Source organism: Mus pahari, chromosome 1 (genome assembly GCF_900095145.1).
Source record: "Mus pahari chromosome 1, PAHARI_EIJ_v1.1, whole genome shotgun sequence".
Classification (NCBI taxonomy): domain Eukaryota; kingdom Metazoa; phylum Chordata; class Mammalia; order Rodentia; family Muridae; genus Mus; species Mus pahari.
In genome coordinates, this window is record NC_034590.1 from 141,155,940 (window position 1) to 141,179,919 (window position 23,980).

Sequence of the window (23,980 nt, forward strand, 5' to 3'; positions counted from 1 at the left end):
CATCAGTCTTGGTTCACCACATACACATGCACACATGCAAACACACATGCATACATGCATACCACATATACACGTATACAAAAAGATACACACACACACACACACACACACACACACACACACGTGCCTCTGTGTGTGTGTGTGTGTGTGTGTGTGTGTGTGTGTGTTAATTTGGACTATCTGGGAAAGGAATAGGATATACACTGTCTGATTTGAGTATAAGAATTTTTTCATCTTGAGAGCACTTGTGCTCTAATTAAAACTCAAGGCATAGTTAACTAAAAACAGGCACTGTTGCATCTCTGACTATATAGAAACTTGCACAGTCAATTGTAAGCAATCTGTAATTACGTGTAGTTTTTCAGGTATAGTTCTGAGTGTCACCATGTGAGGTGCTAGTGGAAGGTACTGTTCAAACAATTGGGACAAAACACACTGTACAAAAACCATATTTGAACTAAGAATCACTAAAATACTGACTCGTCTCTAAATGTAATGTACAAGATCATTACGTAGATTCTGTCATATGAAAAAAATCAGTATTGATTTACGGTACTCATTCAGTAATAAAACTAAGACATCTTATTACTCAGTTGTCCCTGTCTATTGCTGAGTATCTTCATTCGTTTTCCCTCTTGCCCTTCTTTCTCCATCTAGAGTAACCAAGAGCAGGTGTTGCTTCAGGGGGAAGATCGCTTATACTTGAACTGTGGAGAAGCCTCACAGGCCCAGAACCCGAAGTACTCTTCAGTACGTGCTGAGCATATGCCCAGGCACGAGAAGAGCCCGTTTGCAGATGGAGGTCTGGAGTCTCCGGGATTAAGCACTTTACTTGGCCATCGGCATTGGCATGTTGTACAGGTAAGAGTTCATCTACTGACTACTGCTGACTCCCGATTAGAAACGGATCACTTGGAAGGTTTTCATTATTTTCATTGCTATCTCTCTCTCAATGCTTTGGGTTTTTTTTCCCCTGCCTTTTTTCTTTCCATTTGATAGAGAATATCCTAAAAGTTATTACTTTTTCCCTCAGTGAATATTACTTTACTTTGAACCTCTGTTTCGCTTAATCTAGCACAGTGGACTTGCATAGCTCAAACTATATCCACTGCGTGACAAGAGATGACTGGACTGGCACCTAGTACAGCTGACTTTATGGTTTCAGCAGTTAATCACTTACACTTGACCCAAATTGCAACCCTCTTAATATTTGAGAAATTTATTGCTCATAATTTTATTATGATTTAATGTTTTTCCAAATTATGGATTCATCCCGATACCACATTTAAATTAGCATGTTCATTTAGTAACTTTGACAGATTGACATTTGAAATGGATCAATTCTGAATTTTGATGCCAATTAAGATTAATTTGGTGCAGTAAGTAAATTGAAATTTCTTGTAATAAATTTGTATGCATAGTTTCAAAGTTCTAAATATTTTCCTTCTCCTTCTAGTACCAAAATGGCAGAGCCTGCTCTTGGATTAGTTTCTTTTAGTCAATTTATTTTTCATTTTCTTTTTCCTTTCCTTTCCTTTCCTTTCCTTTCCTTTCCTTTCCTTTCCTTTCCTTTCCTTTCCTTTCCTTTCCTTTCCTTTCCTTTCCTTTCCTTTCCTTTTGAGATAGCATCTTGTTATGTGGTTGGTCCCAAATGGTAGGACCTTACGCGTGTACTACCACATGAACTTCTCTTAATCAGTTTCTGTTTCCGTAACCCCTTGCCTTCCCTCTGCTTATATCTTACTAGTTTGCTTCCGCTCCCATATCATTTTCAGTTGATTTTGAGAAAATGAAAGACAGAAAAGTGGTCATTCTCTGAGGGTTAAATGAGGAATAGCTCCTACATTGACTTGTAGTTTGCACTGAAAAAATGTATTTAACATACATTAATAACCTCGTGAAATCAAACAGTGTACATACCATTTTATAATTAGTAACATTTTAAAATATAGAACTGCATCAGCTACTTCCTTGACTAAAATTTTCCACTACTCCCTTCTCTCCTATAGCCATTTCTCTGCTATTTTCATTTCCCCATACTTTGAACTATTCATTCTACACTGACCTAGAATCAATGCCAGTTCTGCCTAGCCAGGTCTGTGTTACCAGAGAGCCAAGTAGAGCAGAGGATCAAAGAAGGTAGGTCTGGAACTAAAACATCCATCAGGCAATAACAAAATTGAATTTCCTTCCAGCTCAAAAATTCAGTGACTCTTAGCTGTCTCTGAAGCATTCCACTGAACAAGCACACAGCACTGATTTAGGACTGTAGGTAGCACAGGCGTGTCGACTGAAAGCTAGCTGTACTCACTTGCCCAGATGAAGTTGTTAAGTGTGGATTTACCTAGGTCTCTTCAATTCTTTACTCATCTCTGTTCTTTTTGTTTTAAATAAAGATAAAATGGTTTTGGTAAGATTTGTTAAATGGCTAACTTGTTTATCATTAGGTTAAACAAGTAGTTCACAAAAAATAAATAAAAAATGCCAAAACTTTATTTTGCTTTGGAACCCTCATAAACCTAATGAGAAATAAACACTTAAAAACTAATAAAGGTATAAATTTAAAATGCCACAGCTGTGCGTCCAAGACATTTACATTGAAATAGAATTTTAATTTCAAATTTCATAGAATTTTTAAGAGTTGGAAGGACCCTGGAGGTCATCTAGCCCAACAGACTCTGTGGGTGAGGAAGTTCCCCTGTCTCATCCAGCACCACAGGGTACACACTGGCTTACGTAGCCTCTGAACAGACTACAGTGAAGAATCCAGTGTACTTTAAGATCTAATTATTAGTGTTGAATCTTAGAATTTACTATTGTCCTTGTACTAAAACTTGGAACTTGCCCGTGTGGCTTTTTTTTAATGTGAGTCACCCTGCTCTTTGCTTGCTGACACTGGAGCCTGGCGACTGAATGCAGAGTGGCAGTGGTCTTTGTGGGAACTGGCTATGTGCAGAAGCTCTGCCTTCTAAGCGTCCCCATTTGTCATGAGGGCGTCCTGTCCCCATCCCTCCCACCCTCTCTCATGGAGGGTGAGACCACATTCTCCATTAAGGATGATTTGGTGATGTGTTTTCTAGTTTGTGTGCTTACTGTATTATTTAAAATTCATCTAGTGAGCTTCGCTAACTGCTGTGCTTCCTGCCCATCATCATCAGGAACACTGCAGTTGGTTGCTTTTGTTTGTTCAACCTTCTGTTTCATTTAAACTTACTTTCCAGATTAGAAGATTTTTGTTAGTTATATGTCTCTAGCCAAACTAAATGCATACGTACTTGTTAGAAGCAAAGTTAGTAGCCAGCTGTATAGATGGTAGCTTTCTCAGTTTATTTTTTATATTTAGTTTTCTTAATTACAAATTTAGAAAGTAACACATTGGGACACAGGTGAAATTTTTAAAAATCCTTCTAGTTTGTAGTTGTGTCCTTTGTTGGGTTCAGTGTTTTGTATAAACATTGGTTTCTACAAGGTCTTTATTATCTAGTATTCTAAGGATAGCGTCTTTCTACTTAACCTAGCTCTAACTTCTGGAAAGAATATCTGTTACAACATGTAGGGTAAATACCAGGTACTTCATAGGTGGGCTCAGCAGTGAGGCTTGAGGGCTGTTTTGCATGTAAGTGATTCACTCACATCCCTCTACTTTTATCAGTATGGAAAATGTGGTATTTGGCAAAGATCAAATCTGCTGGGGCAAGTCCTTTAGTTTCACTAGTTAGATAAAACTAGTCTAGTCTGGAGACAGTGCTTAACAGGGAAAAAAGAAGGAAAGCAGTTAGCTTCCGTTTAAGAGAGACTGGCAACCCCTCCTAAGACGGGCAAGACTTTTCTGTGCCCCAGCTCAGTTTCCCAGTGATGTGGCATGATGCCTGTGCCCTAACTATACTTCCCTTTATGGCCAAGTTCCTCCATTCTTTATTAGTTTCCCTCTTCCTTGGCACCATTTCTACACACAGCATTAAGTCTATAGTACAAAGTCCAAATGACACATAGATCAAAGAAGGTAACCTTAGGGGAACATGAACAGTTTGTTCTAGTAATAAAATATTCAGACAAAATTAAAGAGCATATTATTTTAACTCAACATCGTTTATAATTTATAGCATTTCATAGACTTTTGAAGGTTAAAACAATAGGTTTGCGGGGTTTTTATGTTTTGGTTTTGTAGGGATATACATTAGAGTGTGATAATTTGATAAGCTCTTACTGACCCTTTTTATGTTGGAATTATTTTTGCAGTGATGTGCTAGCTCACACATCACATTTCATACGAATTACTGAAAGATCAAAGTTTGTGGAGGGTATCCAGTAGCAATGTGCTGCTTACTCTGGTACACCTGTAACATCCTTTTTTAAGTAAGGGAAAGCTATTAATTCACTTATACTTTTAAGCTGACTGTCTGGATAACTGCAGTTTAATCCTCTATGAGTTAATTTTATTGAGAATAATGCAAGTGCTTTGGATCTATTGCTTTTACTTGAGTCTCCTCTTCAGGCAGCTTACTAGATTTAATTATACTTTACATGGTTTTTTGATTTGGGTTTCTTTTCTGTATATATCCAGTTTTCTTAAGTCAAATTAAAATAAATTTGAATAAACAAGTTTTTCTTATTCCAGGAACAGAAGACCCTTCCATTTCTCTGTTTTTCTGTTAATGCACACTCCGCTTCCTCCAGCTGCTCATGAAAGCTAATTAAAAGACTAGGAGTGTATAGAGCTAAACTTACTCCACATTAAAGTCCACAGTTTTCTCTACGTTTGAATGTGTCCTAGCACTGATAAAGTGACACCATGAGCAGAGGCTTAAGCTGGAAGCCATGGGGACAGTGGATGGAGGCCTGATGTCTGTATTGTATAAAGAGTTCTTGTGGATGACTAAGGTTCAGCAGCCAAATAGGGAAAGAGTAGGTTAAGCATATTCACACAGGTCTGTGGATGCATCCTAAGAAATAAGCCAGGTGCTATTCTGAAGCAACACATTTTTTGTTTGTTTTTACATTGATTGATTTTATATGCATTGCTTTTATTTTTTTCAATAACAACAGTATAAAAACAACGAAGATTTCCATTACAAACCAAAATTCCTGCCGAAACTGCCATTTATTTGGGGATGGGTCTACATTAGCTAACAGAAGCTGTTGGCTGCAGTTTGTGGCTACCATCACATGCTTCTTTGTCAGTTATATTGAGTTTAATATTAGAAACAAGCAATTCTATGGTAGGGAAGGAAGCGTGGGTCTTACAACCTTGAAAGGATTAAGATAGGACATGTAAATATTGGTTCATAAACAGATGCTCAATTCTCAGGACTCTGTTACTGAAGCTAGTATTCATGCAGAAAGCTGAATCTCATCTTGTGTGCTAAAAATGCTTTAATTTGAAATATATTTCATAAGTCTTACCAAGCTGATATGTTATTTCCTATAGATTTCCAGCACCTATCTAGAAAGCAATTGGCCTATACGGGTGAGTGTGTCTTTTGTTGGTGTGGTGTGGTCATTCTGGGAGGTGAGCCGTTGTGGATTCATAACAAAGCTCAGTGCTTCATCTGCTGTGCATTACTAGTGGGTCTCCTCTACATTTTGTCAATATTTAGGCTTTTAGTTTAGTATTTTATATTAAATCACTTAGCAAACATGTATTTGTAGTCTCTTCACTTTATATTTTATTAAGTACTTTATACCATATGCAGGAAAGAGATTTTAATTTTTTTTTTTAAACAGTTTTCAGCTATTGATAAGCTTGGACAAAATATCGCTGTGGCTGGCAAGTTTGGATTTGCCCATTATTCTCTACTCACCAAAAAATGGAAACTTTTTGGAAACATTACTCAGGTGAGTCCTTTTTTTTTTTTTTTTTAAAGAAAAATAAATTTCAAGATACAAAGCATAAAAAAGAAAACAGAAGAAAGTGGAAAGTGGTACTACAGCTGGAGATATAGCTCAACTGTAAAGTGCTTGCTGTGTTCACGGGTTCTTGGAGGGAATGAGAAGCGGGAAGAGAAACTGACATTTGATAATTGCCAATAAGTCCCTTTTGATAAAATACTTGATATTTGATAAAGGATCTTTCATTGAGTTAATTGGCTTTTCATTCTTGTTAAGATCATTGACAAATACTGGGAGATGGCTCAGCTATTATAGTGTTTTATATAAAAGCAAGGAACCTGAGCTCAGATCCCCAGAGGCCACTTAGATGCTTCAGTGGAAATGGCAAGTCACATGTAATGCCATCCTTGGAAGGGAGAGGTAGGCATCCCTGGAGCAAGCAGCCTGGAGAAGCTAGTCCTGTCAGCCAGTAGCTTTGACTGAGAGACGTCATCTCAAAGAATAGGTAGAAGAGCCATCAAAGAAGATTTCATACCTCAAGCCCTGGTGTACACACACACACACACACCTCTTAACAGGCACATGAAAAGAAGGAAAAAAAAGATTAGTAGCAATAATTATTTAGCATAGGGTTTAGCATTATCTTTAAGACTGAGTTGTCTAATGTGGGGAAACTAAGTGTCCAGAAAATTAGAGGTCATTCTATATGTGATATGTACATCTGGATAGCGGGGGGGTGGGGGGTGGAGGCTCAGAGGGAAAATGAGTTTGATTTTATGACAGTCAGATGGCAAGGAGTGGAGAAAGTTAACATAGGTGTCTTGTGTACCAGACACTTTAAATGTGTTGGTGTTATCAGCCCAGTTAGGACACTAATACTATAATTTGCCAAAAGATCAGGAGTCACGCAGTCATCTGTGAGGAATAAAGCCAGAATTTACATCAAGTTGTTTTAGGTGTAAGATTGATAATGCTGTATAGTGCTGAGATATTTTGAATGACACAGCTGTTTCTTTTAGAAATATGTCTTTTTTTAAAAAGACAGGATATGATACATTGTTAATAAAAGTCCTAGGGAAATAATTTTGCAAGAGAGAATAAAGCAGAAATAATCTGAGCTTTCTAAGAGTAATATATTTGTTGAAAGTTTGAGTAATATAATTAAGGTAAGTGCATCTGAAATTTTTCTTTTAAGGAGCAAAATATGATTGTGACTGGTGGCTTAGCCTGGTGGAATGACTTTATGGTCCTTGCATGTTACAACTTAAGTGACCGTCAAGAAGAGGTAACTTTTTTTTTTTTCCTCAGAAATAATAGAGATTTAATTTTGGAGCTAAACATGATTTAATTTTAGGTAGACAATAACCCATTAAAAACAGAATAAAGCATTTTGTTCCAATAATTTAGCATATTTCAATAGTAGAATTACTGTTTAGGTTCCTTCTGTTCTTTTTTAAAGTGACAAGTTGAGTTTGTAAGATAACCATTTATATTATAGCTGAGACAGGAGGATTGAGAGTTCAGCTCCATTTTGAGCTAAATATTAACCCTGTCTCAGAAGTAAATAAACCTAAAAAGGATAACCTTTTAGGTAGAAAATAAACTCTGAGGATTGATAATGAAACATTAAAAGTAAAAAATATATAGGAATGACTGTTCTTAAGGATAGCTTTATTAATGTATTGACTTATGGTGGTTTTGAGGAAGTAGTAGTCTCATTAATTGGGTTTGAGTACACAGATCTGAAACGTGGTCTCATAATACTACATTCACTCTTGATCACTTTATCTTTGGTAGTTTATGAAGAGTTAGCTTGCCAAAATATAGACATTAATTTTTTTGCAAAAATGTTGTTCATTCTTCTGACTCCTGTTTCTTTAAAGTGAGCTGGGGAGGAGTCTGTGGATAAAGGTGGACTGAGAGCCTGAGCCTGAGCACCCTTGGTGACTCTCTGACTTGTATGTGCTGCTTCTTTCTTTCTCCAGCTCAGAATCTACCTACGAACATCCAACCTGGACAATGCCTTTGCTCATGTCACCAAAGTACCAATGGAAACATTACTGCTTAGTGTCTTCCGGGACATGGTGGTAGTGTTTAGAGCAGACTGTTCAATATGCCTTTACAGTATTGAAAAAAAATCTGATGGGTGAGTTATAACATGGGGTGAGTCTCTCTTGCTTCTCTTTATTGGGTTTCTAAAACCCTTTTTCTATCTTCATATTTTGTTTCATTATAAGGAGTTTTGGTGATATCTATGTAGTAGTTGTGAGAAAAGCACAAGAACCCGCTTTTCTCCCTGTGTTATGGGGAGGAGGACTATCATTTTAGCTGAGATAAGTCTTAGATACTTTTTCCCACAACTTACAAGTTGGTGGCTAATGAACTTTCCAGGTCCTTGTGGGAAGGTAGGGAACTATCCTCAGAAAGCTCCCTTCATCCCTGCTACAGTGGATATTGTAGTCCGCAGCACAGAAACCTTATAGTGTTAATTTGGTCAACTTGCAGCACGTAGGCCACAGGGGTGTTGTCCTTTGTTCTTAAAAGGATATATTTTTTTAATAAGTAAATGAACTAAATGTGTACTGAAGTAATGTGATGGATTAAATAATGCAAAGATAAACAAATTAGAACATCACTATTTCAGTAAATAAACTTTTGTTTTTTCAACCATACAGTTGCCCTGACCCTGTTCCCCAGGTATTTCTGTTTGAATACCTACTGCTGGTTTGGGGATGTTCTGTGTTGTGGTTTTATTTTTCCTTCTTTCCAGCATTTTACTGCCTTTCACTATCTTATTTTCCTGTATATGGTCTTTAAGTCTCTCAACATTATATATATAAATGAAAGAATAAGTGGGGAGGAAAGGACACTGAGAAGGAGACATTTAGGTCTGCTGTGTAGACAGAAAATGTGCTGTAATATAGCAACTACAAAGGAAAAATATCTGAACATTGTTGAGCTATGAAGGTTTTTTTTTTGTTTATTTTCAGTTCCAATACTACAGCTAGTGTCCAGGTTCTTCAGGAGGTCTCCATGTCACGATACATTCCTCACCCCTTCCTGGTAGTGTCTGTCACACTAACGTCAGTGAGTACAGAGAATGGCATCAGCTTGAAAATGCCGCAGCAGGTACTAATGACTTTTCAGAGCTCTTAAGGGGTTATATTTCAGTCTGTAGTGTCTTAGGTTGGTGTTTGTGTCTGTTTATTTGTTCAACAAATGCATGCTAAGTGTCTATAATGTACCTTGCATGAAGATGCTGAGTTTTAGTGGCAAGCCAAGGAGACCAGTGTCTGGTCAACCTTAAACAAGTCAGTACACATATACAGACTACTCTGGGGGCATATAATAGAAACCTAGAATAGTCTGTTTACTCAATCAGAAAACTCTTATATACCATTTGATATGAAGCCTGGAGCAGAAGTAGGAGAGGTCTAAACAAAGAGAAAGACATTCGGGCAGTCATGCAAGGTTTACAGACAAGAGACAACATGATGCAATCAGAGGGTTGAAAATATTTAGCGTTTAGAGTTAAGGGTATAAGAAAAGAGAAGTCTTGATAGGATCAGAGGTGAGAAGGACGCAACATCTGTCCCAACACCACCAGGAGTAACTTGGACCAGAAGAATCCAGGGACACAGGAACCCCGCCTGACCAGTGGCACAGGTTCCTTCCGGTCAGGGTTGGTGTCCTGAGCAGACCTTGGGCCTGAACTCTGCAGCCAGTCCCACAACACCCAGAGGAAGCTCCACTCCCAGACACTCTAACATGCCCAGGATCCCAGAAGCTTGGTCACACCAGAATCTTAGGGTCTGAGAGTCAGCTAGACTTCCAGGAGCTCTGATACACCCAGTATCTCAGGATCACAGGTATCCCAGAATCACAGGATCACAGAGACAGCTGGACTCTGAGAAGTTCTGACAAAACCAGGATCACAGGAAGGACAGGTTCTAGTCAGATACTATGAGGGCAGGTAGCACTAGCAAGAACCAGATGGTGGGAGGCAAGCATAAGAACATAAGCAACGGAAACCAAGGTTACTTGACATCATCAGAACCCAATTCTCCCAACATAACAAGTCCTGGATACACCATCACACAGGAAAAGCAAGATTCAGATCTAAAATCACTTTTCATGATGATGATTGAGGACTTTAAGAAGGACATAAATAACTCCCTTAAAGAAATACAGGCGAATACAGGTAAACAGCTAGAAACCCTTAAAGAGGAAACACAAAAATCCCTTAAAGAATTACAAGAAAACACAATCAAACAAGCGAAGGAAATGAACAAAACCACCCAAGATCTAAAAATAGAAATAGAAACAATAAAGAAATCACAGAGGGAGACATAGCTGGAGTTAGAAAACCTAGGAAAGAGATCAGGAGTCATAGATGCAAGCAAACAAGAGACAGAAGTGAGAATCTCAGGTACAGAAGATTCCATAGAAAACACTGACCAACAGTCAAAGAAAATGCAAAAGGCAAAAAGCTCCTAACCCAAAACATCCAAGAAATCCAGGACACAGTGAAAAGACCAAACCTAAGGATAATAGGTATAGAAGAGAGTGAAGATTCCCAACTTAAAGGGCCAGTAAATACCTTCAACAAAATTATAGAAGAAAACTTCCCTAACCTAAAGAAAAAGATGCCAGTGAACATACAAGAAGCCTACGGAACTCCAAATAGACTGGGCCAGTAAAGAAGTTCCTCTCATCACATAATAATCAAAACACCAAATGTACTAAACAAAGAAAGAATATTAAAAGCAGTAAGGGAAAAAAGTCAAGTAACATATAAAGGCAGACCTGTCAGAATTACACAAGACTTCTCAACAGATACTATGAAAGTTAGAAGATCCTGGGCAGATGTTATACAGACCCTAAGAGAACACAAATGCCAGCCCAGGCTACTATACCCAGCAAAACTCAATTGCCATAGACAGAGAAAACAAGATATTCCACGACAAAACCAAATTTATACAATATCCGGCCCTACAAAGGATAATAGATGGAAAACATCAACACAAGGAAGAAAACTACACCCCAGAAAAATCAAGAAAGTAATCTTTCAACAAACTCAAAAGAAGATAGCCACACAAACATAATTCCACCTCTAACAACAAAAATGACAGGGAGTAACAATCACTTTTCCTTAATATCCCTTAATATCAATGGACTCAACTCCCTAATAAAAAGACATAGACAGACAGACTAGGTACATAAACAGGACTCAGCATTTTTCTACATACAGGAAATGCACCTCAGTGACAAAGGCAGACACTACCTCAGAGTGAAAGGTTGGAATTTTCCAAGCAAATGGTCCCAAGAAACAAGCTGGAGTAGCCATTCTAATACCAAACAAAATTGACTCAATAGAAACAGATATATAAAAGTTGGGATCATAGACAGATGCCCTTAGCACTTAAAACGAGCAGAATGCATAGAAACAAACACTTATCTAGGACTAATAGGCTATTCTGGGTCTTTTGTTGTTCCGTATCAAATTGAGGATTTTCTTTCTATTTATGTGAAGAATGAGATAAGACTGTTGATTGTGATTTCATTGAATCAGTAAATTGTTTGGTAGGAAGGTCTTTTTTCACAATGTTAATTCTATCAAGCTATACTCTTGGGAGGTATTTAAATTCTATGTTTCTTAATCTCTTCATACGTTTAAAGTTTTCATTGTAGAGGTTTTTTTTTTACCTCTTTTGTTATGCATATTCTAAATATTTTATTTGATTTGAGAAACTGGGAAGAGGAGCGTGTCCATGATCTCTTTCTCAGCAGGCTTGTTACTCATGTGTATTAAGACTGGGAAATTTTATAAGTCAATTATGTATCATACACTTTGCTGAAATTATTGATAATTTCTACAATTTTTCTAGTCAAATTTTGGGAACATTGTATATAAGATAATCTTCAATTGAAAATAATTCGACTTGATATTTTCCCATTTGTATCCCTTCTCTTGCCTTATTGCTCCAGCTAATGCTTCAATCACATTATGGATGAGCAGTAGGGATAGTTGGCAGTCCTCTCCCATTCCTGATTTTAATGGGGCTTATTAATGGTTTTATTCATTTAGGATGATACGGGCCATGAGTTTGTCATATACAACCTTTATTATGTTGGAATATGTTTCCTACAGTCCTATTTGTTCTAGGGCCTTTATTAAGACTGCATGTTGAATCTTATCAAAGACTTTGCCTTTTTTTCTTTTTGCTTCCATTGAGATGATCATATGATTCTTGTATTTTTTTTGTCCATGTATTTGGTTTATTACATTTATTTTTTATATGTGTTAAAGAAGTAAAATAAAATAAAAAGAGAAGTCTTGTGGATAATATTGGTAGCTTCAGACATTTATTTCAAATCTTAGAATTTATCCTATACAGAGGAAAGTGAAGTTGAAGCAGCACTTCATGAAGGAGAAGTAGTGGAGAGGACGCTGTACTGATTGTACTGAGTGGTGTTAGTGGTGGGAGCACAGGGAGGAGAGGGGAGAGGGAAGGAAGTAAAGTGAACTTAGGGTGTAGAGGGCAGTTAGGAGGGAAGAGAGAGGGTAATCCCACAGTTGACGGGTGTAGTGACCAGGTATGCCGTGGAGTGGCGCTGGGATCGCCCGGGTTGCAGTCACTTCCGGTTCCAAGGCTACCCAGCAGTTTCCACACCGTATGTAACTGCGAGCCTATCATGCAAAGGAAGTTCTATAATATGAAGATTGTCCTGCTCTATCCATCTTTTTCTTCTAATTTAGGTACATCATTAAACTTGAGCATTCTCATAAAATTATGGGGAATTTAACTATTTATTTGGAGAGCCATTTTACACTGCAATATAAGGATTCTGATTGGGAACAGCCTACCCATTTCTCTATTATTTGGAATAATAAATAATAAGAGCAACTTTCTTCCATGAGAATCTCTAAAATATTTTAACTCACTGTTGTTCTCTTCTCCCCTACACTTTTCTCGGTAGTATTGTATCTGCGTGCCAGCAGCCCCATGTCCCCAACTCTGCTGCACTTGTCATATGCACGTGTTGTATGCACTTGTCATATGCACTTGTTGTATGCTCATCCACTGCTCTGGGCTCCTTTTTTAACTTAATTCCTTTCTTCCTTACAGCTCAGCTTCCATTCCATCTGTAAGCTCTGTTGTGGTGGCCAGCTAGCCTTGGTTGATAAAGTTCTGTTTCACACAGATCCCACTACAAGATTTTAAAGAAACATGAAAATTACAGAGTCACCATTTTATGTCCCAAGAAAATAACTGATTCAGCAAAGGTTGTTATTACATGAAACTTTCTATCACAGTGAAGCCTTAGTGATCAGAATGTCAATGATGTGTGAAACAAATGTTGTCTGCTTCCTAAGGTGGGATAATAGGAAGTTCATATGAAGATTTCTCACCAAAAATATAGAGGCTAAATGGAATTATGTCTGAAATCATCTTTCATTCTCAGAAATTATAGAGATAGAGAATTAGTCTAATTATACCATAAAGAAGAAGACTATAGGTTAGCTATAAATGAACCACTCAGTGCAATGTTGGTAAGCTGCATTATGAAAAAAGTGTGATTACTACTTGTCTTAATTTCTTTTTTATTGCTCTGATAAGGCACCATGACCAAGGCAACTTGTAGAAGAAAGTTTAATTGGGCTGACAGTTCCAGAGGGCCTGAGTCTTTCAAATGGTTGAAAGCAAAAGGTCACAGGAGCAGCTGTTAGAGCTCACACCTCGGTCTACAAGCAGGGGAAGGGGGGGGAGGGGCAAGCACCTGCCTGCAGCCAAGCGTGTGAGCATACTGGGAATGGCTTCAACTTTTTGAAACTTGAATTTTTGAAACCTTAAAGCCTGCCCCCAGTGATACACCTCATCTAACAAGGCCAAACTTCCTAATCTCTACCAAACAGTGCCAAATAGGGGACCAAACATTCAAATACAGGAGCCTATGTGAACCATTGTTATGTAAACCACCATACTGCTATGCTACATAAGCATGCCATTAGGCTTATTTGTACACTCATTAAAATCAGCTATTAAAAAGCACCATTGTAATAATTATCAATAAATATGAATGGAGAGAAAAATTAAAACAATATTGTTTCATTAACATTGTAGTTTAAAGAAAATGCCTACATATTTTAGGATTGAATTAGATATCAGAATAGAGAACATAATGTCTTGCTTTGAAATACCTTGGCTCTTGAAATTAGAGGGAAAATCTGTGTATAAGCTAGATACAGTGGTGATCAGTAGCATCTTTAGTAAAGGGTGCAGCAGTTTAAGAGGGCTTCACAGTGAGGTATTACCTTAGGGAAGAACAGATCACAAAGGTGAAATATAATAGGAGGGAAATAAATAGAATTGAATCTCTTGGAGCTGGAGTTAGAAGCTATTCTGAAGAGTCAGCAAGGGTGCTGGGAACAGAACTCAGGTCCCCCGCAGGAGCAGTAAGTACCCTTAACTACTGAGGCACTTCTCCAGCAGCAGACCCCAATTTTCCAATACCTCACTTAGATCTTATACCATGAAGCCCTCTTTGGACAGACATGCTTTTTCTGTTTTGTCATCCCTAGGGTGGCAGTAAGTTCTGTTTGCTTTTTAAGTCAAACTAATCTTCTCCTTTACCGATGAAACTACGTGATTTACCTGACAGTTGGCTGAAAGCAGTGTTTCTTTCTTCTTCTTCTTCTTTTTTTTATTTTTTGAGACAGGGTTTCTCTGTTTAGCCCTAGCTGTCCTGGAAATCACTTTGTAGACCAGGCTGGCCTCGAACTCAGAAATCCGCCTGCCTCTGCCTCTGCCTCCCGAGTGCTGGGATTAAAAGCGTGCACCACCACTGCCTGGCTCGAAAGCAGTGTTTCTTAAACTCCCGCTGTGTCCTTATTTAAGTGGAGGGAGTGGGTTTAACAGTGATAATTACAGACTCTTTAGCATTTGGTTAAAATGTTCATTATAAAATACAGTAATTCATCCTGACTAAATGGGATTGTTTTAATGATTCTTTCATATGAGAGGTATGCAGAGTGGTTTGTATCCTGCTGCTCTGACTTTTCAAGGTCTCCCCAGAGGTCTGCTGCTGCCCAGCTAGGAGGTCATTCTCACGGTTCCCAATGTAGCTGTTCTAGCCTAGCTACATGTGTTCTCTTAACATTTCATGCTTAGGTTAAAATATAGCCTTTTCCTACTACTTCTGACTTCCTGGTGTCTCATCCTTTTAACCCCTCTCTAGTGACAGCACCTAGATCATTGAGGTCATCTCCAGTGTGTGTGTGTGTGAGAGAGAGAGAGAGAGAGAGAGAGAGAGAGAGAGAGAGAGAGAGAGTGAGTGTGTGTGTGTGTGAACTTCTGGAGTTCTCTTAGTTTTTTTTAGGATAATTCAGTTCTACACTCATGGGTCACTAACCACATAATGTTATACTTTGTCTATCTTATCCAGGAAACTTGTTTTTCCTACAGAGCCTAGCAAACTGGCTATTCATAGTGCAACCCCAGTAAATGCTGTTGGTTGTTTAACCTGTAAATTTTACTAGGTGGCGAGGAATGCCAAGATCACTATATGCCTAAAAATCAGTACTGATAAATTTCAGGCTCGTGATGCAGAGAGCATAATGCTAAACCTCGCTGGACAGCTCATCATGATGCAGAGGGACAGGTCAGGCCCGCAGATCCGGGAGAAGGACAGCAACCCTAACCAAAGGAAGCTCGTGAGTACAGCTAGACAGCACTTCCAGCCCGATGAGGGATGTTGATGAGCTTAGGGTTTATGAATAGCCAGGGGCTTAAGGGGAGAGTGGCATGTTGTGACTTAGGCACCAAGAACATACATAAAGTTCATCTTACAAACCAGAGAGTTTGGTCATTATAGGGGTTTTGGGTTGGTTTTTTGTTGTTGTTGTTGGGGTTTTTTTTTTTTGTTTTTTTTTTTTTTTTATAGATTTCAACACATATACTTTGAAAGATTACTATTATCTCTAATCTTAAATAAATTTCCCTTTAAAAAAAAACCACACTTATTTCGAACATCTACAAAGCTAGTACCTATGAACTTTAGAACCTTCATATTTAATAGGAAAACCAAACTCCAGCAATTTTTGTGTCTCCTTCAGCTGCCGTTCTGTCCTCCTGTTGTACTAGCCCAGTCTGTGGAAAATGTCTGGACTACCTGTCGAGCAAACAAACAAAAGCGTCACCTTCTGGAGGCCCTCTGGCTGAGCTGTGGTGGTGCGGGGATGAAGGTTTGGCTCCCTCTCTTCCCCAGGGATCACCGCAAGCCCCACTCCTTCCTGTCCCAGCGGATCATGCTGCCTTTCCACATCAACATTTACCCCCTGGCCGTTCTGTTTGAAGACGCGTTAGTCCTTGGTGCTGTCAACGACACTCTCCTCTATGATTCTCTGTATACCCGGAGCAGTGCCAGGGAGCAGCTGGAGGTGCTCTTTCCCTTCTGTGTTGTGGAGAGGACCTCTCAGATCTACCTCCACCATATCCTCCGCCAGCTCCTGGTCAGGAACCTTGGCGAACAAGCCCTCCTTCTGGCTCAATCCTGTGCTGCACTACCTTACTTCCCTCATGTGCTGGAGCTCATGCTCCATGAAGTGCTGGAAGAAGAAGCTACCTCACGGGAGCCCATTCCCGACCCACTGCTTCCTACCGTGGCCAAGTTTATCACCGAGTTCCCCCTCTTCCTTCAGACAGTTGTCCACTGTGCCAGGAAGACTGAGTATGCTCTGTGGAATTACCTTTTTGCAGCTGTTGGAAACCCCAAGGATTTATTTGAGGAATGTTTGATGGCTCAGGATTTGGACACAGCTGCCTCTTACCTTATTATCTTACAGGTAACACTTGTCCTTATGAAGGGATAAGAATGAATGGTCTTAATTTTAGGAGGGAAAAGGTATGCCCTTCTGATAGGGTTTATAGAATTGTACTCTTATGGAATGGTCATATTTCTCTGTGGTGTGTCTTTCATTCTAAAGAACTCAGACTTGCCAAGTGACCAGAGATTTCCTTTAATGTTATAAAGTGATATTCCTAAATATTTTGGTTATTTGTCCCTAAAAGGGCCTAAAATAGATTAATGATTTCAGAACATAATTTTAAATAAGATTGAGTGTGTACATATGTTCAGATGAGCACGTCCCTTAGCGTATAGAAGTCAGAGGACTCTCAAGTGTTGACTCTTGCCTCCAACCTTCTTTGAGACAGTGTCTCCGGCTTTTCCCTTCTTCAGAAGCCAGGAGAGCTGGGTTTTATGCATCTGTGGATTCTCCTGTCTCCACCTCCCATATCTTAATGTGAGTTCCAAGAGACTACAGAGGTTTTACATGGTTTCTAAATTCAGGTCATCAGGCTTGCGTAGCAAGAACTTAATTACTGAGCCATCTGTGCAGCTAAACTTTTCTTATATATAATATATATGATGTATATGTTCCATTAGTAATACTAGACTAGACTAATAAAATGTAAGAAACATTAACTGAGAAAAATGATACTGTGGGCATTAGTGCATAGATCTGAGTTACCCACAATAATAGGTGTATTTTCTTACAATGTAAAATTACTAAAAGGATTCTAAATAAACCAGGACTTAACACAGTATCCAATCTTAGCCTTGCTGTAGACAGCTAAGGATGCTCATGACACATTTTTTTCTCAAAACAGACCCTGAAAAACTTATTTCATTATTTGATAAGTAGGCTCAAAAGTTTGGTACTCCTATAAATCTGAAAGGCTATTTTAAAGTTCTTTCATATTACTATAAAGTAGTTTTCATTTATACAAAAGCTAGCCATAAGCCTAGTTAGAATCTCAGACTGAAGCAGATATCTCGCCAGCATATTTGCTTCATGACATGTAACTGAAACCAGAGATGTCCAAGCAGAGGCAAGTGGCCCTAAGAGTCTGGGGTTTACTTAGCTAGCCCTAATGGAAGAAACATCATCCTAAAAAGAGTCAAAAGTCAGCACAGCTAGGTTTTTCTTCTGCTGCCCCTCAGCCCCTCAGCGCTCTCCCTAGCTGTGGAGCTGGGAGCTTTCTTCTAGCTGGGGCTGGGGTTCAGCCTATCAGGCAGCTTCCCAGGAAAGCAGGCAAGGTGCTAAGCTGTGAAGAAAGAGCTAAGGATGCTCAGTGTGGAGCAGTGCTGACCGGTCCTGCCTGAAGCAACAATTATAGTTAGAGCTTCAGAGAGTGCTAGAGGACACAGACCTAAGGTTTTTGGGGTCAGGAAAACCTAGACTTCTCTTGCCTTTCTATTGATATTCAACAATTTAGATAACTGTTTCCATTTCCTGTAAAGTGGGAATGGTGTAACTTGCCAGTCAAAGGAAAAGAAAGGCAATGATGAATGTAGGTGTGTAGTGTTAGCTAAGGTGTAACAGGAGCACAGTGAGCTGTAGTATGAACTATTCAAGCAGAGCAACTGCTTCACTCTTGCATATCTGGATTTTTCAAATGCTTCTTTTAATCTTATTATTAAATTGTCCCCAGCCAGCCTGTTCCTCAGACTGAGAGAAGTATCATAAAAAGAATTGCTCTGTCACCTAAAATTGTATCTTATAAATGGAGTGTTATCTGCTTTGGTTGTTTTTATAGAATATGGAAGTCCCAGCAGTAAGTAGGCAGCATGCCACCCTTCTGTTCAACACAGCACTGGAACAGGGCAAATGGGACCTGTGCAGACACATGATTCGATTTCTTAAAGCCATTGGTTCTGGAGAATCTGAGACCCCTCCATCCACACCTACGTCTCAGGTTAGTAGAAAATTATACAGCTTCTCTAGGGCATACATCCACAGAGCATCTTTGACTAAAACCACTGTATGCTGTATAACCACAGGAGCCCAGTTCAAGTGGTGGGTTTGAGTTCTTCAGGAATCGGAGCATCAGTTTATCCCAGTCAGCTGAGAATGTTCCTCCTGGTAAATTCGGCTTACAGAAAACACTAAGTATGCCAACTGGTCCTTCTGGGAAAAGGTAAAAGAATAAAGAGCAGTTACTGGTTCATCAAATCTTAAGAAAATATTTCATTCTGTTGCAAATCCTTTTTTCATTTGCCAAAGGCTTACAGAAGGCTTCCATGATTCTCTTTACTTTTTCCTTTCTGTTAAGTTCTCTTCTGTTCTCTGTAATTTTTATCTTTGTACTAAATTGGATTTGAATGTACTTGTTCTAAATAATTAATGTAAATTACTTCTAATGATGGAGGACTCAAATAAAAAATCTTAGTAATGGGAGTGCTGAAAGACTGGTCCATTTTGAAGACCAAAAACTACATCTGTCATAAGTGGAAAATTGTCTCTAGTGGTGTGGCTTGTAAACTCAGTGATCTCGACAGATTGTTGGAGTTTCCTCTGGTTAGGAAATCCCTGTACTGCTTCTGGTGTTAGCTGTTCTTAGTGCTCATTATTTTCTCTTCCCTGAGTGTTTTGGGTTTTTGGTTTTGTCTGTTTGCTTGTTGTCTTTATGTGTTTGTATTTCTACTGCAGTACTTAGCACATGCCTAGAGTCAACATGTTTCATTATGATGGTTTACTTTTTTCTCCTGTCACGGTGACTAACACTCCTCCCCTAGTACAAATACACAAACATAGATGAAAGTCACTGCTAAAATAGAGCCATTGGAGGATCAACAGTTGCCAGCCACGGTCTGAAGTTAAATACTGGTCAGTACCTTACCAAGAGCTCACTGTGTGCTCTATTCCAAGTGTCTGCACGCTCACTTCTTAATCCTGACAACTCTGTGGGGTCATAACTCATTGTGCAGGTGTAAAAACAGAGGCTCAGAAAAACACTGGACTTTGTTCACGCAGCTAATGGAGAGCAGACACCAGATCTGAGAAGTCCTGCCTCTGATGCAGGGCTCTCCTGTCCCGTGGTCTGCGTCTCACTTAGAGCTGCTACTTGGTTCCTCCTGGTTACACATTTGCTCATATCGACAAGAGATGACAGACTATATTTACTTGTCATTGATTTTTATAAGGTTTATTTTCATGTATCTTGGATAAAGTGCAAGAAGAGAGGACTTCATTTTCCCCTCTTTCATTGGTGTGTACATTTGTTTGTTCTTTCTTTTCCCCACTTCAGCTACACACCACCTCTTCCTGGTCTGGCTTCTTTTGTCTCCTGTTTATTCTTATTCCATATATTCAATTCTGCAAATTGGTCTTAAGAGGTAACTTTGTGTCTGGCATGATGGTGTATTCCTTTAATCCAGCACTTGGGAGGCAGAGGCAGGAGGATATCTGAGTTTGAGGCCATCCCGGTCTATATAGCAAACTCCAGGACTACATAGAGAGACGCTGTTTTAAAACTGAAAGGGGTGTGGGTAAAGTTAACTCTGTGCTGTATGTTTAATAGGCTGTGGTGTGATGTGGGAAGGCCATGGAGCTTTTCCTTCCTATTCTTACACAATTAGACAGGGAACTCTAGCTTCCTTTTCAACTTTATCAATGCTACCTAAAAGTGGAGTTCTTCAAGGAGGTTATCCTTTAGTTTCCTTCTGTTTCTTACAGATGGAGCAAAGACAGTGAATGTGCTGAGAACATGTATATTGACATGATGCTATGGAGACATGCGCGGCGCCTCCTAGAAGACGTGCGCTTAAAGGACCTTGGCTGCTTTGCAGCCCAGCTAGGCTTTGAACTGATCAGTTGGCTTTGCAAAGAGCGTACCCGAGCTGCCCGTGTAGACAACTTTGTAGTAGCCCTGAAGAGACTTCACAAGGATTTCCTGTGGCCACTTCCCATTATCCCAGCCTCTTCCATAAGTTCCCCTTTCAAAAATGGTAAATGCCGAGCAGGTAATGTAGACCAGACATTTTTACAAAAATTATTTATTTTAGACATTTAGACATGTTATCATTGGTTGACAGTCAAGGAACTCTTTTCATTGCAAATTTAAGCAGATAAAAGCCAATTTGTTGTATATCAGTTAGAATATCTCCCATTTGACCAAAAATATAAATGAAGTAGAAACTATTATTTCTTAAGTCTTTTTGGCTTGAAGTTTAACTCACAAATCTAATCATAATAAATTATAAACAGATTGAAAACTGAATGTAGAAACTCCTACATTTACCTTATTGTGGTAACGAATTTAGAATGAGTTAGTCAGGAGCCTCAAATAAACTGCACTATCATTTACCATCACCTTGACGTCTGTGTCGAAAAAGGGACAAAGTCAAACTGAGTTAAAAAAAAAAAAAAAGATCAGGTATTTTAATAAAGATTTCCAGTTGTTCAAACAAAACCGTTTTACTATGTTGTTTGGGAACTTTAGGTCATCTTAAGAGTCAAGGCAAGTCATTCAAATCAAAAGAATAAAGTGTGGCCTAGTTACAGGGGAGACAGGAAGAGTCTCTGAGAGAGGCTTCTGTAATTTCACATCCCTAGTTTTGGATAAAAGAAACAGTATACAGTGACAATTGGCTTTGAACAGATAGTATTGTGAATTGCAGCAAGAGCATCTTGAACACACCTTTTTGCTTCTGGACTTACCATGCAGTGGGAGAGCAGCTGTTAAAGTCTCAGTCAGCTGACCCTTTTATTACCCCTGAGATGGATGCTGGCATCTCTAACATCCAACGAAGTCAGAGCTGGCTCAGCAACATTGGTCCCACCCATCGTGACACAGACATAGCCTCATCTCCTGGACCACAAATGCAAGATGCTTTCCTGTCACCATTATCTAATAAAGGTATATATCTAATAATGGAACAAGTTGTAGCTCTTCTTGAGTTTTGTTTGGAAAACGATTGTACCATAGCATTCTAAGGTATGGCATCATTCTTTCCTAAAGAATTTGCCATTAAATATCTGCCTACATAGGAAAATAAGGACAAATTGGCTTTGACTGGGCTTTACCATATTTATTTTAGATATATGAAACTATCATTGTGCCTGTGCTGTGTGTGGGAGAATACACATATGAAAGTCAGGACAACTTTGTGTGATGAAACCTTATAGTGTTTTTGTAGGTTTCCGAGATAAAACTGCTTGTCTGTCAGGCTTGGTAGCAAGTGCCTTTACCCTCTGAGCTGTTTTGATGGCCCTTTGCAATTAATTTTGATAAGGAAATACTATCTTTGAAATCCAGTTAACATTAAAATGTTATAAGGAATTCTATTTTTAGAATAAGTAGACCTTTGTCATAAAATCATACTTCTATCACTAGTTTTTATTTCATTAATAAAGCTTATGAAAGAATTCGTTGTTAACTATAATGTCCCTCATTTTACCTTTTGGCTTTTTTATTATATGACCATTTATAAAAACAGTATACTAATTTCTGCTATATAGTTATAATTAAATTACAAATGAAAGAGGTTTTGAAGTAATTTCTGTTGCTATAGGGTTATAAAATGCTAAATCTTCCATAGTAACTAGGCTGATTTTGGTTTGGGGGGATTATTGTTATTGTTTTGGTGGAAGATGGGGGAGCCAATACTGGGGATTGAACCTAGGACCCTCTGAATGCTAAGCAAGCACTCCCCTCCATTTTCACAGGCTGTCCTTGAACATGAGGTCCTCCTGTCTCAGCCACAAGTAATTGAGACTACAGCTCTGCATTACAAGCCCAGATTAATTTTTTTCTTACAGCTTTCTTAATAGCCAGGCATTTACCTAGTATTGGGCTATCATTTTATCATCACTTCTGGGGGGAAGCTTCTGCCATGTGTGAAGGCTCCCAGCGGCTATTACTTTTAATTGTAAAATTAGAATATTTTCCCATCCTAAGGCATATAATTTTTTTAATGGTCTGCTAGCTCTTAAAATATATATGTTGTTTATATAATGGCTATTTTAGCAGTAGATTGAATGTTTTTACTTTGAAATGTTGAAGAGACACTAGCATTTTAAAAGTAACTAATATTTATAATGAAAAACACTCACTTGTGAAATGAAAAGCTCACTTAATAACGTCTGCAATTTCTTCATCAGGGGATGAGTGCAGCATTGGCTCAGCTACAGATCTGACTGAAAGCAGCTCCGTGGTAGATGGAGACTGGACAATGGTGGATGAAAACTTCTCTACCCTCAGCTTGACTCAGTCTGAGCTGGAGCACATCTCCATGGAGCTGGCGAGTAAAGGGCCTCATAAATCTCAGGTCCAGCTTCGGTGAGTGTCTCCGAGTTTGAGAACACAGAGAGCCCGGAGGTCTCTGTGCAGATGGGAAGAGTCCCTTCTGAGTTACTTGCTGCCCTTTGTGTATGTCAGCTACTGTCATTCATACAGATCGTTGTGTTGTTGCTTTATGTCTAGTTATTTGCTGCACATTTTCATGGAGGCAGGATGTCTGGACTGGTGTGTTGTCATTGGCCTGATTCTCAGAGAATCCTCAGTGGTCAGTCAGATTCTTGGGATTGCTCAGTCTTCAGAGATGGATGGAGAGATGTTACAGAACATAAAAACAGGGTTGCAAGCTGTAGACCGCTGGGCCTCTACAGACTGGTAAGTGCTGGTTTCCATAAGCATGGTATCCTTTGGCAAATGGTGGCTTTTTCACATTAGGACCATTATAACTGCAAGGTACTGTAACACATCCCTTAAATCCCAGCACTTGGGAGGCAGAAGCAGGCAGACCTCTGTGAGTTTGCGGTCAGCCTGGCCTACATAGCAGGCTTCCCGTCATCCAGAGCTGCATAGCATACCCTGTCCCAAAGAAGCAAGAACTTACAATTGGACAGTTTTAAGTTTATGGAACTTAAAAAATGCTTTCATATTTATGTTTCAAAGTAGTTTTCCTTTAACCAATTTGTACTCGGGCTCTTGAATGGGTACTGTCCATTGAATACCTTATAATGTTGGTTAGTTTATAATGTGAAAGTATAATGCTGGCTTAAAATGTATGCCATACAAGTGATCATGAGACTGGAACTTAGATTGTTAGTTCTGTGGTTAAGTCTATGTGAAGACAGGTTATGTAGTCTATGTAAATGTCAAGGCTCCATGACAGTTACTAGCATTTCCAAATTAGAATTAGTAGATGGGAGTTGAGGTCCTCCTGTCTTTGTCAGCAGTCATGTATAGATTTGATGCTCTTTTCTCCCCTTAGATCTAGTTTTCTTTAATTGCAAAATGAGTTTAAGTTAGATATTTTACAATGATCCCTTAGAGTCTAAAGTCTTTCATTCCCTGTTTCT

General features: G+C 38.9%; 1 protein-coding gene across 2 annotated transcripts in view; it reads left to right on the forward strand.

Moving 5' to 3' along the window:
- Ric1 (RIC1 homolog, RAB6A GEF complex partner 1) overlaps window positions 1-23,980 on the forward strand; it is an 84,579-nt gene that overhangs the window by 58,807 nt on the left and 1,792 nt on the right. Inside the window, exons 12-25 of one of the 2 annotated variants that reach the window (XM_021192608.1) lie at window positions 658-861; window positions 5,429-5,467; window positions 5,725-5,835; window positions 7,025-7,114; window positions 7,815-7,975; window positions 8,820-8,958; window positions 15,428-15,544; window positions 15,947-16,675; window positions 18,432-18,590; window positions 18,676-18,812; window positions 20,351-20,637; window positions 21,342-21,533; window positions 22,778-22,955; window positions 23,100-23,288. In XM_021192608.1, coding sequence (XP_021048267.1) covers window positions 658-861; window positions 5,429-5,467; window positions 5,725-5,835; window positions 7,025-7,114; window positions 7,815-7,975; window positions 8,820-8,958; window positions 15,428-15,544; window positions 15,947-16,675; window positions 18,432-18,590; window positions 18,676-18,812; window positions 20,351-20,637; window positions 21,342-21,533; window positions 22,778-22,955; window positions 23,100-23,288 — 2,732 coding nt within the window. The remainder of the gene's footprint in view (window positions 1-657; window positions 862-5,428; window positions 5,468-5,724; window positions 5,836-7,024; window positions 7,115-7,814; window positions 7,976-8,819; window positions 8,959-15,427; window positions 15,545-15,946; window positions 16,676-18,431; window positions 18,591-18,675; window positions 18,813-20,350; window positions 20,638-21,341; window positions 21,534-22,777; window positions 22,956-23,099; window positions 23,289-23,980) is intronic. The other variant, XM_029535354.1, reaches the window with a different exon arrangement.